General features: G+C 39.3%; 1 protein-coding gene across 5 annotated transcripts in view; it reads left to right on the top strand.

Annotated features, from left to right (window-relative positions):
- Vamp4 (vesicle-associated membrane protein 4) overlaps positions 1-11,855 on the top strand; it is a 36,771-nt gene extending 24,916 nt beyond the window's left edge. For 4 of the 5 annotated variants that reach the window (XM_013520655.1, XM_005374848.2, XM_013520659.1 and 1 more), the window contains 4 exons: positions 272-372; positions 1,716-1,795; positions 5,583-5,634; positions 7,641-11,855. In XM_013520655.1, coding sequence (XP_013376109.1) covers positions 272-372; positions 1,716-1,795; positions 5,583-5,634; positions 7,641-7,669 — 262 coding nt within the window. In that variant the 3' untranslated portion in view covers positions 7,670-11,855. The remainder of the gene's footprint in view (positions 1-271; positions 373-1,715; positions 1,796-5,582; positions 5,635-7,640) is intronic. The other variant, XR_001236375.1, reaches the window with a different exon arrangement.
- The last annotated feature ends 3,741 nt before the right edge of the window (positions 11,856-15,596 follow it).

Raw genomic sequence — 15,596 nt, 5'->3', positions numbered from 1 at the left:
TGCCCAGGCTGGCCTCTAATTTTGACTCTTTCTTGTCTCAGCCTCCCAAGTAGCTGGGATCACAGGTATGCACCACCACACCCAACTCAGGTCACCTTTCATTGTCTGAGCACTCAAGCCCACAAGTGGAAGCACAGTGCTTATTTACATTTTGTAGTTTAAAAATAAGCTGTAATTCTCTGAGCCTTTCATGTTCTCTAGCGTGTCTAATAAAAGTTTCAAAAATTGTAAATATTTTAAGAGAATGATTTTTATCTTTTTTTAAAACTAGTGTTCAGAATCAGGTGGATGAAGTTATTGATGTCATGCAAGAAAATATCACAAAGGTAATTGAAAGAGGGGAGAGACTAGACGAACTACAGGACAAATCAGGTACAGCTCCTTCGCCTGTTTCTTGATGTTAATCTGTGTTTTGCTGATTCGCATCTCCTTCCTCTGTGGCCAGTGTTGAGAAATCCTGCCTTAGGAAATTAGCATTTGATTCTTAAGATTATGCTTTTTATGGTTTAGTTTTACCTCCTTTTACTTTGAACCACACCATTGTTAGAGTCTTGATTGCTCAGGTGACAGTGGAGGATTTTTAAATTCGTTACTGAAGACTTCAGAGGTGCCCTTTCCTTTTGCCCTCTGTATTGATATGCTTTGTGTTTCTGACCATTTTAAGGCATAAAGGTCTAACCATTTTTTTCCAAAATTGGTTTCAGCTTCAGCTGATACTTTTAATTTGTGCATTCTCTAGTAACTTAGTAACCTTTCTTTAGTGGCAGATGTTAGTTTCAATACCAGTAACACTTCCTGGCACAGTTTAGGCACTCACGTGTGAATGATGCATGGCTGACTATCTCATATTCGTGCCTTCTCTGGTGATTTAGTAACTTCTCTTTACTGACAGATGCAAGTCTTTGTGCCCATACAGTTCCTGGCACGTGTTAGTCACTTGTCTTGTTTGGTGACTGGCTGAATACCTGGTTAATTCTTGACAGACTTGCTTGACCCAAAAACTTCGAAACTTTTAGAATTCATATTCTTTTTTCTTCAAAAACCAGTTGCTCTTGGTTTCTAAAAATCTTACCTTCACATACAGTTTTTTTCTAGAGATATGCCAGGTTTGTTTGTTTGTTTTTTGTGGTGCTGGGGATTGAACCCAGGCCCTTACACATGCAAAGCATGTACTCTACCACTGAGCTATACTCTGAGTCCCTACTGTTTGTATTTTTTTTGTCTTTTTAAATTTTTTATTAATACACGTTTGCTGTACATAGTGATGACATTAACGTGGGGCGTTGATACATGCGCATAGCACATCCTAATTTTTTTTATGTCAGCTTCCCCTCTCCTCCCCTTACCTTCGAATCTCCTTACCACTGGCAAAAATCTATCTCCATGCTTCCATGTAGTGTTCATATTTTTAAGACTATTTTCTTTCCACAATTTATTCAAGCACTGAAGCCCTGGAGAGTTCTCCCAATCTCAAAGTAAAAGTAGATTGACCAAACTGGCCTGCAGCTGTGCATTGCTTTTTGTTTTGTTTTTTTCTTTTTTTATAGTGTAGAGTGGCAGAATTTGTGGGTGAAAGAGAAGGTGTATGTTGTGTTCATGCTTAAAAGGGAGCAAATTTGCAGAAGTAGAATTAATATTTTCTTATCTTTGTGTGACTAGATAAACGAATCCTGTTATGTCGTTTAATCCTTCTCTCCATCCTCTATGTGATATAGAAAGCTTATCGGATAATGCAACTGCTTTTAGCAACAGATCCAAACAGCTTCGGAGGCAAATGTGGTGGCGGGGATGCAAAGTAAGTAAATCAGAAGATACCAGGCACATCGGTTAGCATCTCAAGTTGTATTCATAAACGTGAAGCAACAAGGGCCTGGAGAATATAAGTCCTATGAGGACAGGGACTATCACTGTCTTACTTATTATGTCTTCTGAACCTGGAACATGATTAAACAGAAGAAAACTGAGAAGAATCAAAAATTCCTAAAAGCATATTTCCATAGGTTTCTTCATAAAAGTAATTCACATCTTATTAATAACTTATTTGCCTTTGGACTTACTGTCACAAATACACATTATTTATAATTTATTTTAGTACTTTTGGAGCATCTTAGATCATTATATAGAGTTATTTTTAATGAAATGGGAGCTACAGAAAAATAGGTTTTTATGTTGAGAGGGAAAAAATAAAGAAGTGTATAGGTCAGAATCTTTTATTCCAAGTAGGATCAAGGGGGGAAAACATCCCATTATTCCAGAGAAATAAGAAATAAATTTTTAACAAGGAAAAGAATGGAATCAGTGGACACTAATATATTTCTGCAGAACATTTTATAAAATAAATTTACTTCTTAAAGTACAGCTTGCCAGGCAATGTGGCACATACCTATAATCTCAATATTCTGGGAGGCTGAGGCAGGAGGATTGCAAATTTGAGCCCACCTCAGGCAACTTAGTGACTTAATGAGAGCCTGATTCAAAATAAAATGTAAAAAAGGGCTAGGGGTATAGCTCAGTGCAGTGGTCTTGGGTTCAATCTTCAGGACTTCCAAAAAGAGTTGGGGGGGGATATATGTGTGTGTGGGGGATTACTAATCATTAAACACAAAATTCCACATTAAAATGAAAAAATCATTAAACTACACAAAAAATCATTAAACTACAAAATTCCACATTTCCTTAGAAATGATTTCATATTAAGGAAATATTTCTTTGTAAGATTTTATTTTTAGTAGCTTTCACGTCTTGTGAACAAATATATTTTTCTTGATTCTCGTTACAACTTTTGGCTTTGATGAAAATATAGACATGAGCTCCTTGGTTTTAGCTTCTCATTTTCAAGTTCAGCAATAATTTTCTAAAGCTGACTTTGCCATATGTTAAGGAGTTTTTCTAAGAGCTGCCTTGGATTTACATAGTTTTGTCTACCTGCTAAATGCTCTTCCAGAAACAGAACTGAGGAAAAAAGGAGTAGAGTTCATTGCTCCCCTTGTCTAGAACTGAGGTTTTCTATTGTAAGTTCTTTGTTCTTTAACGAATAAATTTTCTACTTTCATTATGTTTATTTCTAGCAGGATTTCCTGTTCTTTAGTATGGAAAAGCAAAAGGCTCATGAGCCACAGACCTCTTCTTCCCTCAACATACATGACTGTATCATAAAGCCACAGAAAGATAGTCAACCTGCAGCTCTTGCCTAGATTCTTTCAGCCATCACTAGAGACTTTTGTTTTGTGATTTATGACAGTTCAGATCAAAGGACCTTTAGTTACCACTGATAGCATCAGCCATGTAATGAACATGGTTCTGTAACATAACAAAGCTCTTTGAGAGCAGCAAGGATTTTCCACTGTCATTTTCTAGTGCGTATCTTTCTTCTGTCCCACTGTACCCTGCGCTCTGTTCTGCTGTTTATCTGGGGCTGCCTTCTCATACCCCCATTTTCTTGGTTAACTTTAGAGCAGTGATTTCTTAAGAGGGTTATGCGAAAAGTTATCAGAACAGAACAAAAAATCAGGAGTTGCCAGTGGCTAAAAAAGGAGGAGGGTGGAAATTGATGAGAGCTGGACCTGAGGGGATCCGGGGCGTCAGTGGTAGAAATAGCCTCTATTTGGTGGTGATGATGGTGAACACCTATGTGCATTTGTCAAAACCCATCAAAGTGTACTTCTAAAAGGATGAATCATTATATGTAAAGAATATCTCAATATAACCTGACTTTTTTTTTCTTTTGTCTTTTTGAGACAGGGTCTTGATATGCAGCTCAGGCTGGCCTTGAGCTCACTTTGTAGCCCAGGCTGGTCTCAAACTTACAATGATCCTCCTGCCTCAGCCTCCCGAGTGCTGGGATTATAGGCGTGCACCACCACACCCAGCCCTAAAACCTGACTTTAAAAACAAGGAAGTGAATGGGTTTTTCCAGAGAGTAGGGAAGGAGAATTGCTGACCTCTCTTATGTGTCTGGCAGGCTGGGAGGCGCTCACATGTTTAATGGTAGACAGAGTTTTGTCCATGGCACTTGAAAGAAGAGTGCTTTGCACACATATGAGTAAAATACTGCCCGTTGGGGTTGCAGACATTTCCTGTCCAATGTTAGAAACCAAAAGAAAATTACTTGTTGAGGTGTTTTAAAATTGATACTGATTTTTCCATTTAAATGGGGCAAATTAATGTAGGTTTTGGTCAGAGTGAAAAAACTACTACAAAATTCCGCATTTCTTTAGAAATGATTTCATATTAAGTTAAGGTCGTTTCTAGGATAATGTGGGCCCAGATACCTACTGAAAATATAGCTCCCATTTCTCTACATTTTGAGTTTTTCTACATTTTTTGGTTATCCTAATCAGTAATTTTAATAGGTGCTTATGTCCAAATTGCAAAGTTTTCATATATTTTCTGGGTTACTCTTTTGTTGTCACGAATGTAATCCCACAAAAGTGTCACCAGTTATTCTATTTTTAGAAACATTTCATTAACTACCTCTCTTTGTGATAGTCATTAGAATGTTTCGTCTGTTTATAACTGGTATCTTTTTTCTGAGTAAACCATTTTTTAATGAATTTCCTGAAAATGAAGGATTTTAATTAAAGAAATGAAATAAGTTTATAATTTGTACTTTTTAGGGTTAAGTGATGAATGTAACAGTTCTTTATAGGAGGATAACATGGACTTACAATATCTAGCATCTAGCTGAAATGGACCTTAATGTTTCTCACCTTACCTGTGAAACTCACACATGGAATAGTCTTAGGCACTAAATGAGATTACTCATGAAGAATATAAAATATACTCCTTGGAGTGGAGATGTTAAACACCATGGAGAAAGGGGAGAATTTCCCGTATGCTTTGAGAATAAGTACTGTAAAATATGCGGCCTTATATACACAGCCCCGTGCTCACTCCCCCATAGCTTTGCTTTCCACAGTTCCAGTACCCATGACCACTGTGGCCCCAAAATAATAATATATGTGTTGACTTTTTCAAGAGAGACACCAAATCTACTTAACTTTTATAACAATTTATTGTGATAGTTCTGTTACTATTAATCTCTTACTGTGCCTAATTTATCAATTAAATTTTATAATCAGTACACATGCATAGGAAAAAAACCATGTGCATAGGATTTGGCACGGTCTAGGGTCTCATCCACTGGGGCCATATTGCCAAGGAACCTGTTATCTTCCTATAAGGGAGACCCTCTGTGTATTAAAATAGATTATTTGGACTTGCTGCTTGAGTTATCTTCACATCCTGACAGTGAACAGAATTGGTAAAATTTCACATGCTGTATTTTTCCTCCCTCACATGCAAATAAGCATGTGAAATAGTAGACAAAAAGGTCCAGGTCCATAAGGGCTTCGTTACTGTTTGTTATGCAGTATAACCTGGAACAACAAAAGCCAGCAAAGCAAAGACTCAGTTTTTGGGAGAACAGCCAGTAAGTTCATATGAGAATCAAATTGAGAACCTTTCAATGAAAGTGCCTGTTACTGATGAGTTCATGTGATACGGTAAGTAGCAGGACAGGTAGTCCTGGCTTTATTAACAAGTCAAACAGTATTCTTCATGTGCCTTTTTCTGTGTTGTAGATAAAAGCCATCATGGCTTTGGTTGCTGCTATCCTTTTGCTAGTGATCATCAGTAAGTATTTACTGAATTATTATTTCTGGGAGTTATTTTTTTGTTTTGAAGTTCACTTTCATTTCCTTTTGATTTATTTTCAGTTGATAAGTATGTCTCATGCCATGATTGAATAATGATTCCTGATCTGAGTCAGGAGCCTTAAGCTAGAATTTTTGGATCTCTAAAAATGCATGCTAAATTTTACATAAATATGCATGTGTACATTTCTTTTTTTTTTTTTTCCCGGTACCGGGAATCGAACTCATGACCCCGCGCTTGTCAGGCAGGTGCTGTGCCACTGAGCTAAATCGCCAGCCCACGTGTACATTTCTTTAGTACAAAGTCTATTTCTTTTGTCCAGTTCTCAAGGGGAACCTGTGTGCTGCACATCACCCATACCCTCGAATGCAGGGCCGATTTCTCTAAGGCCAAATCTGATTTTCCTTATACTTAGAAGGATATGCTTTTTCTGTTTGTTCATTTTCAGATATAGCAATTTGAGCTGTAGTACTTGTGTTGGAAGGCCAAGTGCAGTTAAATTCTCCAGATGATGTTTTCTGTTTGTCTTTGTCTTGAATTTGAACTTGATTTTAGTCATTAAAGAATAATTCCTTCCTCTTCTTTTTCTTTAATATTGTTTTACGGTCAAATCATTGTTATTACTTACCTCACCAAAAAGCCTCTCTCCTATGTCTATAGAGAGTGTATAAACATCTGGATAGTGCCTCAAAAAAATCATTTGAAAAAATCATAGGAGTTTAATCTGTTCAAACAAAAAGTTTTGTTAGAAAGAAATACAGCCAAGTCTCGTTATTTGTGAACTCAGTTTATGAATTCACTTACGAGCTGAAACTTACTTGTGAGCCCCAACTCGGTCAATACTCCTGTAGCGTTTCTAGTCACTTGCAGACACGTTCAGAGCAGCAAGAACTTCGAACCTCCTGAGCAGCAGGTCTTCAGCAGAGGCTCAAATAAGGCAGTGTCTGCCTTCCTGTTTCTCCTGTAGTGTGTAGTGCCGCACCTTCCACATTTACGTGCTGTCTGCCGTGATTCCATGGTTTAAAATGGCCGCCAACCATAACCCTGAAGTGCTGTCCAGTGTTAGCAAGTGTGAGAAGGCTATCATGTCCCTGAACAAAAGCATGTGCTAGGTTTACTTTGTTCAGGCCTGGCTTATAGTGTTTTGGGCCTTGATTTCAATATTGTTGAATCAGTAATATATATTAAACAATATATACATTACACCAGAACATACATAAAACAACATTATATGTTGATTGATTAACAAAAATGCATTAACCAAAGGCTCACAAGAACTTAACCCCATATTTTCCCTAGGAGCAGTGGTTCAGTATGTAGTGTCTGTGGTTACTTTAGAACACAGTAACTGTCTCAAATAGCGAGAATCAACCATGTATGGCAGACAACATGGAAAACATGGAATAGCATAAAGAAGAAAACAAAATTCAACTGTAACCCTCCCACACAGAGATTGGTGCTATTAATATAACTATTGGATATTCTGGTCTTTTCCTGTTAATTAATAAACATACTTTTAAAAGAATAAATCCAAGTGTTTTTCTAATGCATTATGAACATTTCCCCTGTGATTAGTTTTATATTTTAGCCATGTGCCGTTATTCCATAGCTTATTTGATCAAGATGCCAGTGTTAGACCCTTGCATTGTTTTATGATAGTTTTGTATTTCCTTATTATCTGTTATCAGATAAAAGTTCAGCCTTCATAACCCCTTTTGTCTCATCCTTTGAGACAGTCTTGCTGTGTAGTTTAGGCTGGCCTTCAGTGCTCTGTATAACCAAGGCTGGCCTCACACTCCCAGCAATCCTCCTGCCTCGGCCTCCTAAGTGCTGGAATCACAGGCATGCACCACCACACGCAGCAGTAACCCCTTTGTAAAAGTGAACATAGTTATAGTTAAGAATATTGCTTCTAACAGTACATGAATACATTTTGATATACTTTTTTATTTTGATACATTTTTTCTATTTTCTTTCTCTCACAGTTGTTATAGTTGTGAAATACCGTACTTAAGCTGATGACGGAGCTCCTCAAACAAGATCTGGGACATTAATAATAATAAAAGATTGCTGCATAATTTAAATGAAACCTATGTATATAACTTTCAGAACTTCTTTTTCAAGAAGCTAAGAGGCAAGTATCACTTCAAATTGGAGCACTGAGAATGTCCAGTTATTTTCTTCCCCTCCAATAAAATGTACTTTGAATAATTGTATAAAGCAAAGAGAACTATTTTGCTGTATTCCAAGGATCTAATTTGAAACTAGATACTTGCCAGTTCATTCTTTGTGTATATAGTCAACCACTGAGTGACCGTATTTCATACTGGTATTTTAGTGGCATAAGGTCTTGCGTCATTGCATCGAGAGGGGGTTGGGCTGGGGGTCCGAAAGCCTATGTAGTGTACCAAATCATTATGCTAAACCAGATCCGTAACCATTCCACCAATGTTTGCAAGGATGTCGTTCTTTTTATAATATGGTTGCTTTGTAAGCAGTTTCCACATGTTTATGGGTACAATAAAAACTAAATGTTTCTGCCTTCGACTATAACTAAAAACATTCCAATAAACTTATTTTTGACTGTATAAGGGAAAGAGAACTAATTTCCTGGTATTTGGACTATAGAAATGGAAAATTTAAACAGTGTGAGAAACATAGCATGACACCATAAAACTGAAGATAATAGGACTGCTGGAGGATGTCACTGAGCAGTTTAGAGCTGTCAGTCATGGTCGAGTCTGTTGTCAGTTAAACTCCAACAAAGAGGGGCCAATGCTAATGTAAGTGAAATCCCCTTGTAACTTTTTCCTTTGTTTTTATTAATAGCTTTTCTCTTTAATTACACCTCTTTTACCAGAAGCACTATAGCTAGAAAAATCACCTGTTTTGAATTTTCTGTTTCCATCACCCTTGGATGGCTGTAGCACAATCAAGTGTCCACACCCCCAGCAGTAATGTTGCACAAAGTCAGAAGCATTGGGAACCTCAGTGCAGACTGCTCAGCGGCCAAATGCTAAGTGCTCACCATTAACCCTTGCCTGTTTTTAGAATGATAACGCGTGTTCATTTTAAAACATGCCAGCCTTGTTCAAACAGGTCAAAATGAAAATGCTCACTGATGTGTGTGAGGAGGAACCATCATAATAAAATTGGAGATTCTGCAGAAACGTGTGCACATGGACACCTTAAATCAGAAATAGCATTCATGGAAAGAACCAGCATTTAAAAAGGGAAAATAGTGATGCCACGTAATAAGACATAAAACCTGGATGTTTTTGTTTGTGTGTTTAATTCTGCAGTATTAGTACTAAGAGATAATGTTCTGTTTGGAAATTTGAAGGTGGAAGCAGATTGAGAGACACTTAAGACACTTGCAAGTTATAAAGACCTAAATAGAAAGGCTGAGTTTCATAGTTTGCTTAGAGCATTTGAAAAGGGATAAAGGTCTTACATACTACAGAGTTTCGTTTCCTCTCCTCACGCTGTAGTGTCAGTTAAGTGACAGCATATGAACTGCTAATAAACCCTTTGACTAAAGAGGGTACCTAGGAAAGAGAGAGCATTTTTAGGATTTCAGTAGCTAATAGTTTGGGAATAGGAATATTTTAATGGAATGGGCAGCATCAGTCCTAACGTACATATGTATGTCCTTTATTTGTATTGGAACTAGACCTATAAGTGATTCATTTTCTGTTAATTGGTGTAGAAGCCTGGCTCCTCTACTGTACTTATTAGTAAAAATGAAGATTATTTCTTTAAAAGATTGCACATTTCCAGTGTTTCTTTTAATAAAGTATGCCACTTGTGAAGAAACGGCTATTAAAAATTATGAAATTATTTTTAAATTTGTAATCATAAAAATAAAGGAAATATTTATATGATAATACTGTATATATGTAGCTGTGTTTGTATTTGAATATGTTTCTGCTGAGAATACCAGTGGTGGATGTAAGACTGCTAGAACTTTGTAACAGTGGTGGTTTAGCTCATTTTATCATTTTATCTTTCTTGGTCTTAATCTTCAAGTCTGTCTTTTTTTTGTTGTTGTTGGTACTGGAAATCGAACTCAGGACCTTGTGCTTGCCAGTCAGGCGCTGTGCCACTGAGCTGTATCTCTGGCTCTTGGTCTTAATCTTGAAACGTTTAAAATGGCTGACATGTTTATGATGCTACTGTGGTAACATTGGCCACATGAAGCTTTTTACGCTCAAAACTGAAGAGAAACAGCTGTTCACACTGAGCCGGCTACCTTCATTTCTTCTCTTAATCATTCTTTTTCTCACTCAGCTCAGATCACCCTGCACATGAAAAGAATGAAGTTTGCCACCATCAAAACTATCATTATTTCGCAACAACGAAGATGAACAGAAAAATTCGAGTAGCTTTTGCAAACATTAGTTGATACTAGTGAAATCAGGGTACTATCTCTATGCCCAAAACATGCCCATGTAGGTTATATAAATTGCAGAAGCCAGTTGGCTTACAGCAGTTCTGTGATTATAATGCTGACTAATTGGCTCCTTCTGATCATAACTCAGTAGTATCTGTGGTCTTTGGCTTCTCTGTTCGATAAAGCTCACTGGAATTTGCTCTAAGATTTTCATAAACTGGGAGAATCACTGATGAAAGTTCAGTATTGAAGACGGAACATTATTCAAACTGGAGAGAGGATAATTAATATACATCAGATACAGAAATACCTTGTGTTAACTCACTGATAAATTGCCTGTTTCTGTAGTCTTCTTGTGCATTTCTTTAATCTGCATTAGGAAATTATACTGTTGGCCTTTTATAGCAAAAATGGGCATCTCTCAGGTATGTGTAGCATGTGAGAGTACGCTGTAAATACTGAAAGAAACTAAAGGGGAAAGAATAAAAAGAAATTGAAGTATTTCATTGCCAACACACTATGAAACATGTTTAATGTCCTGTCAGTATTGTGGCCACCGTGAGCCTGTGTCTGTATCTATCTATACACACCATGGTTATGCCAGAAACTTTATCCCCCCGAGCATGAATGCCATTAGATGTCCTTATTATGTTAGTCCAGATATTACTAAGCCAAGGACTGTCGAGTAATCTAATTTTGTGTTTTCACATAGAAATGTGATTGGCGTCCATTTTATTTTTCTGTGAGTGGGGAACAAGGTCATGAATCAATCTAAATGCATTTGCTTGGAATGCAGTGTCCAGGAAATTGCCGCAAAGCAGTGTAAAGACTGGCTGAAGAGGAGCTAAAAGGTGCTGTGTGTCTTCCTCCCTTCATTCTTGCTGCTCCTGTGTTGTAGACAAATGGCACCACCTTTAGACTGACGTAGGGTTCGGGCCTTCATGTGTGCGCACGTGTGTGCACATGTTTTTGCTGTGCTGCCCCAACTGGCCTTGAACTCTGGCTAAAGTGATCCCGCTGCCTCAGCCTCCCAGGTAGCTGTGATAAAAGACCTGTACCACCACACCTGGCCGGGCCTTTGAAAGTTCCATGGCGATTATCCTAGGAAGCTGCTTAGAGCAAGCTAGTAGGAATTAAAAGTGTGACCACCCACTTGTAAAGCATAACCTTGTGAAAGTAAGGACTGCACGTATTTCTGTGTCTCCCCAGCACAGTGCTGTGTTCGGCGCAAATGACAGAGGAAAGTGTGCTGTGTGAGTGTGCCCTGGAAGTCACAGAGACCGGCGTGCAGGTGTGTAAGTGCAGGTTGACTTCCAGTGTTCACCGGAGAGGCAACACGATGGACGTAACAGTGGGCGTTTCGTCTTTACCCGGAAGTGATGATAACTGAGTAGAGAAACATTCTCATGGTATAATACTCCTTAAGGTCCCTTAGGTCCCTTTCAGTTGAAGAGGTAATAAAATTCAGTCATGTGCTAAATACTTTAAGGCTACAAAGTAAATTGCCTAAAGCAGAGATTTTAATCAGAAAAATGCCAGAAATCAAACTATAGGAAAATTTAAGCACTTAATTTTCATGTCTTGAGTATATCAGTGTTTTACATTTCACACTCCTTAATTTAACCTTTGTTGATAAGTGCCTTCAATACTTTAATTGTGGTGGGAAATGCCGTGTGCCCTGTTTCCCAGCTTCTGGGTTCTTCATAACCACTTTCTACCAGTATTGCACAGTCCTTTGTGTTCACATCAGATATGTATTTGTAGCCTCTCCATAGTAAATAATAAACTATTTCATAGAAAACAGTAATTAAGCACTTTGACTTATTTGGTGTATCATACGTTGCCTTAACTTCAAAGTGTAACTTATTTAGCAATAACATCTGCACTGTCACCCCTGATGTACTCTATTCTAGTTTCCTAGTAAGGTACATTGAGGAAAAAGTATGAAAAAGCATTTCTTTCACCAAAAAATATACCAGGTGTATAATGTACTAATGAAATCTAGGAGGAATTTCTGAGCATAAAATGGAATTGTAGGGAGAAAAATGGTGGGATACTCATGCAAAAAGAGAGGAAGGTACAGAGATTTGTCTCATATCCCAATCAGAAAACCTGACATCTGTCAACCATTCAGGATTCGAGAGAACCAGGCAGGGAGACCAGGTCCTACTAAAATCCAAGTCATGCTTAGTAAAGGGTCATTAAATGCCCTGCTGTACAGCAGTGACTGTTTGCTTTTTAGCTGTAGATGTAAGGGGGGATTTTCCCCAGTACCCAGATGGACACGAGCAGGCCCAAGGGCAGTAGGGCCAGACCTCACTGTCATGTCTTTTAAAATGCTCCTGCTTGGGCCAGTGAATGACACTGAACACAAAGGAGAGCCGCCTCCTGCACGGTTCCTAGCACCACACAAACCTGCTGTTTATTCTTGAAAAGAAAAATCACCAACCAAACACCTATTTTCCTCGCTTGCCCCATTAGCTTCCACTCCGTATCTGCTCTTTATAGCAATGGTCCTTGAAAGATGTGGCTGTCCTTGCTGTCTGCAGTTCTCTTTTGTGCATTCTCTGAAACGCTTCAATTGAATTTTGGTTGTACCCAACCCACCAGCAATCCCACTCTTGTGAAAGTCATCAGTGACCTCCGCCTTGCTAAGCCCAGCGGTCCCTTCTCAGCCTCCACCTGCTTATCAGCATTTGATGCAGTCTGATCCCTTAACACATGCCTCTGGGGTTTTGTTTTTTCTTTACTGGGTTTTTCTCCTCCCTGATTTAACACTGTAGTTCTCCAGAGTTGTGCTCTTGGTCCACTTTTTGCATATGATCCCTTAGTTCTCACCCAGTCCTCTGTCAAGAAGGGATGTCTGTGCTGACATGTTCCCACTTGACGTCAGTTCAGATGCATGCAGTATTTTCAACATCATTATTCCTTATTTCAGATTTCACTGAACAGCTGCACTCAACCTATTGGGGGCCACTTCACCTATTCATTACTACCTGTTTCGGATTTAGTATGTCCCAAACAAATCTGCGCCCCAGTCCTACCTACATGCCTTTGACCTGTCTCAGTCGATGGCAGCAGAATCCTTCCAATCATTTACACCAAAAAGTGGATTCATACCTTCTGGATCTGTCTAACAACCCATGTCTAATTCATGAAGACCCCGATTCTTGCATTAAAATGTATCTAGAGTCTGACCAGTTCTCATTGTCTCCACTGTGGCTGCCTGCTTCGTTGCTGTCAGGATCTCTCACCTGAAATACTGCGCTAGTTGTCTAACTGATCTCAGGCTTCTACCATTTTTGCATGTCCCATAGTACACTTTCAACGGACTGGTGAAAATAATTCTTCCAAAGTGTAGTTAGATCATGCCATTCCTTGGCTCAAAACTCTCCTGTGACTTCCTTTGTCTTCCCTAGAGTAAATGAGTGGCCTGCCAGGGCTTTCTGACCGCTTTGCCTGTCCCTTGCTATGCTACAGCCTCACTGGCCTTGCTGATCCTCAGACACCAGGGATGGTCCTGCGTTAGGACCTTGCACCTGCTTCTCCTTCCAAAAAGCCCTCCCTCCCACAGCGCCATGAACTTCAGTGCCTTTAAGTTTTTGATCAACTTTCACCTCAGTGAATATAGTCTCTGAGAACGTCATCCAGTCCCCTTTCCCGCTGTTTTCCCAAAGCAATTCTTGTAACATTCTGTAGTATTTGTTTCTAAGTCTTACCACTTCCCCATTGCAGTGCAGCCTTCACGAGAAGGAATTTGTCTCTTGTCCACTGGTAGACTCTAAACCACTCCTCACAGCAGCACATGTAACAGTGCTCAGATCATTGAATGAGTAAGTCCATTATGCTGAAGATGCGAAGGAAGACCACAGTTTGGGACATCATACACTACAAGAACTAAATTGATTTTGAGAGTGTGTTAGCATCTGCAAAGGGATTAAAGACATGGCCTCCATAACCCAGGAAGTCATAAAGATAGGGGAAGTGATGGTATAATTAAAGGTGTGAGGCAATTTAGGTCAGCTAAAAGAGAAAGAAGTTAAACAAGTCAGTTAAAGAGAAAAAAGGAAGCAAGCTGCATTGCAAATTCTAATCCCTCCACAGAAACAGTAAGGCTTGCCTGCAGAAAAATCAGTGATGTGTAAGCAAAGCAAATACTGGGCTTGTCTTAGGCTTTTCTGTTACTGAACTACAGAACATTAGAACAGCATCCATAGACTTCTGAGAAGGTACAACTTTGCCCCAGGGATTTTATACCCAGCCAGTTGCTACTTACACATGAGAGTCATAAATGCAGTATTCTTAAAAATATGAGGGTTCAGAAAATAAAAGCACCCTCTCTTCTTGAAAGAAAAAATTACTGGAAAGCTTCCCGTAGTACAGAAAATTGCAAGTTAAAAAATCATACTTCACTTTTTAAATTAAAACCCTTTGAAGGATTTTCACAGCACTTAAAAACTAAACTTTCTTTTTCCTTGGTCCCATGAGTTGTTGCCAGCTTGCTATGTTAGGCCACAGCTCCCTCAAATAATTAAGAGTTTAACAAAAATATGGGTGGACTTCAAAGGCACTTCAGTGGATAGTAGGGCAGCAAGGCTTGAAGGGATGAAGGAAAGGAGACATTACCAAAACCTGAAGCAAACATCGTGTGGACAGGCTACCTCACAAGGGGAGGTCAGGGGAAAGGATACTCTTAACTTAATTCTTCCCTTGTGATGTGATGCTAGGACTCCCACCCTATCCCCCTATCCTTTCAGTTCAACTAGAAACCATAGGGGAAGGAACCCCAGTGATGTGAATCACAGTGGTTACTATTCTAAAAGCATAGTCTCCTGATGCCCAGATCCTATTTCCCAGCTATTTTGGATCTTGTAAATGTTGGCTACTAGTGGTTCACAGTTGTCCCCTTTGCTGAAGAACTGCTCTCGGTCTATGGGAGCCACATGATCTAGGAACCATACAGATCCCTGGGGGTACACCTGGGGCCAGTGATTGAGACTGATACCGGAGGCCCAAATGACTGACCCCCTATCTCAAGTTAGGTAACTCCCTGTTATATGCTTGGAAACCTGCCATCACCCTGCACACACCCTAGGATCTGTCCATAACGAGGCTTGACCTGAGACCGCATCCCTGCTGGGCTATTTCCCTTCCTTATGCTGCATTCCTCAGCCCCTTAGAGACTTTGCATGCTCTCACAACAAATCACATATATCTGGATGCTTGTATCAGAAGTTTCTAAGGAACTCAACCTAAGAAGTTACCAGGAATGGTCCCAGAAAACCAATTCTAAGGGTGGGATCCTGGAATCAGATCACCCACTGATGACAGGGTATCAGAGTCTTGCCCCTAGTGCTAGGGGGAGGACTGACATCAATGGTCTCTGATATGTGGTCACAGTGCAATCGGATTCTAGTGCAGTGGGAGGAGTGCCAGTGGAAGGGGAGGCATAAGCCCATGTTCTGTCTCTGGCACTTGAGAGGAACAAGAAAAGTAATTTTATAGGAATAGGGCTGCTACTGCTAAGCACCAGCGCTTTGAAAAAAGA

This window comes from Chinchilla lanigera, unplaced genomic scaffold (genome assembly GCF_000276665.1).
Source record: "Chinchilla lanigera isolate Chin_1 unplaced genomic scaffold, ChiLan1.0 scaffold00005, whole genome shotgun sequence".
NCBI classification, from domain to species: domain Eukaryota; kingdom Metazoa; phylum Chordata; class Mammalia; order Rodentia; family Chinchillidae; genus Chinchilla; species Chinchilla lanigera.
This window is presented reverse-complemented; position numbering and strand designations above follow the sequence as displayed.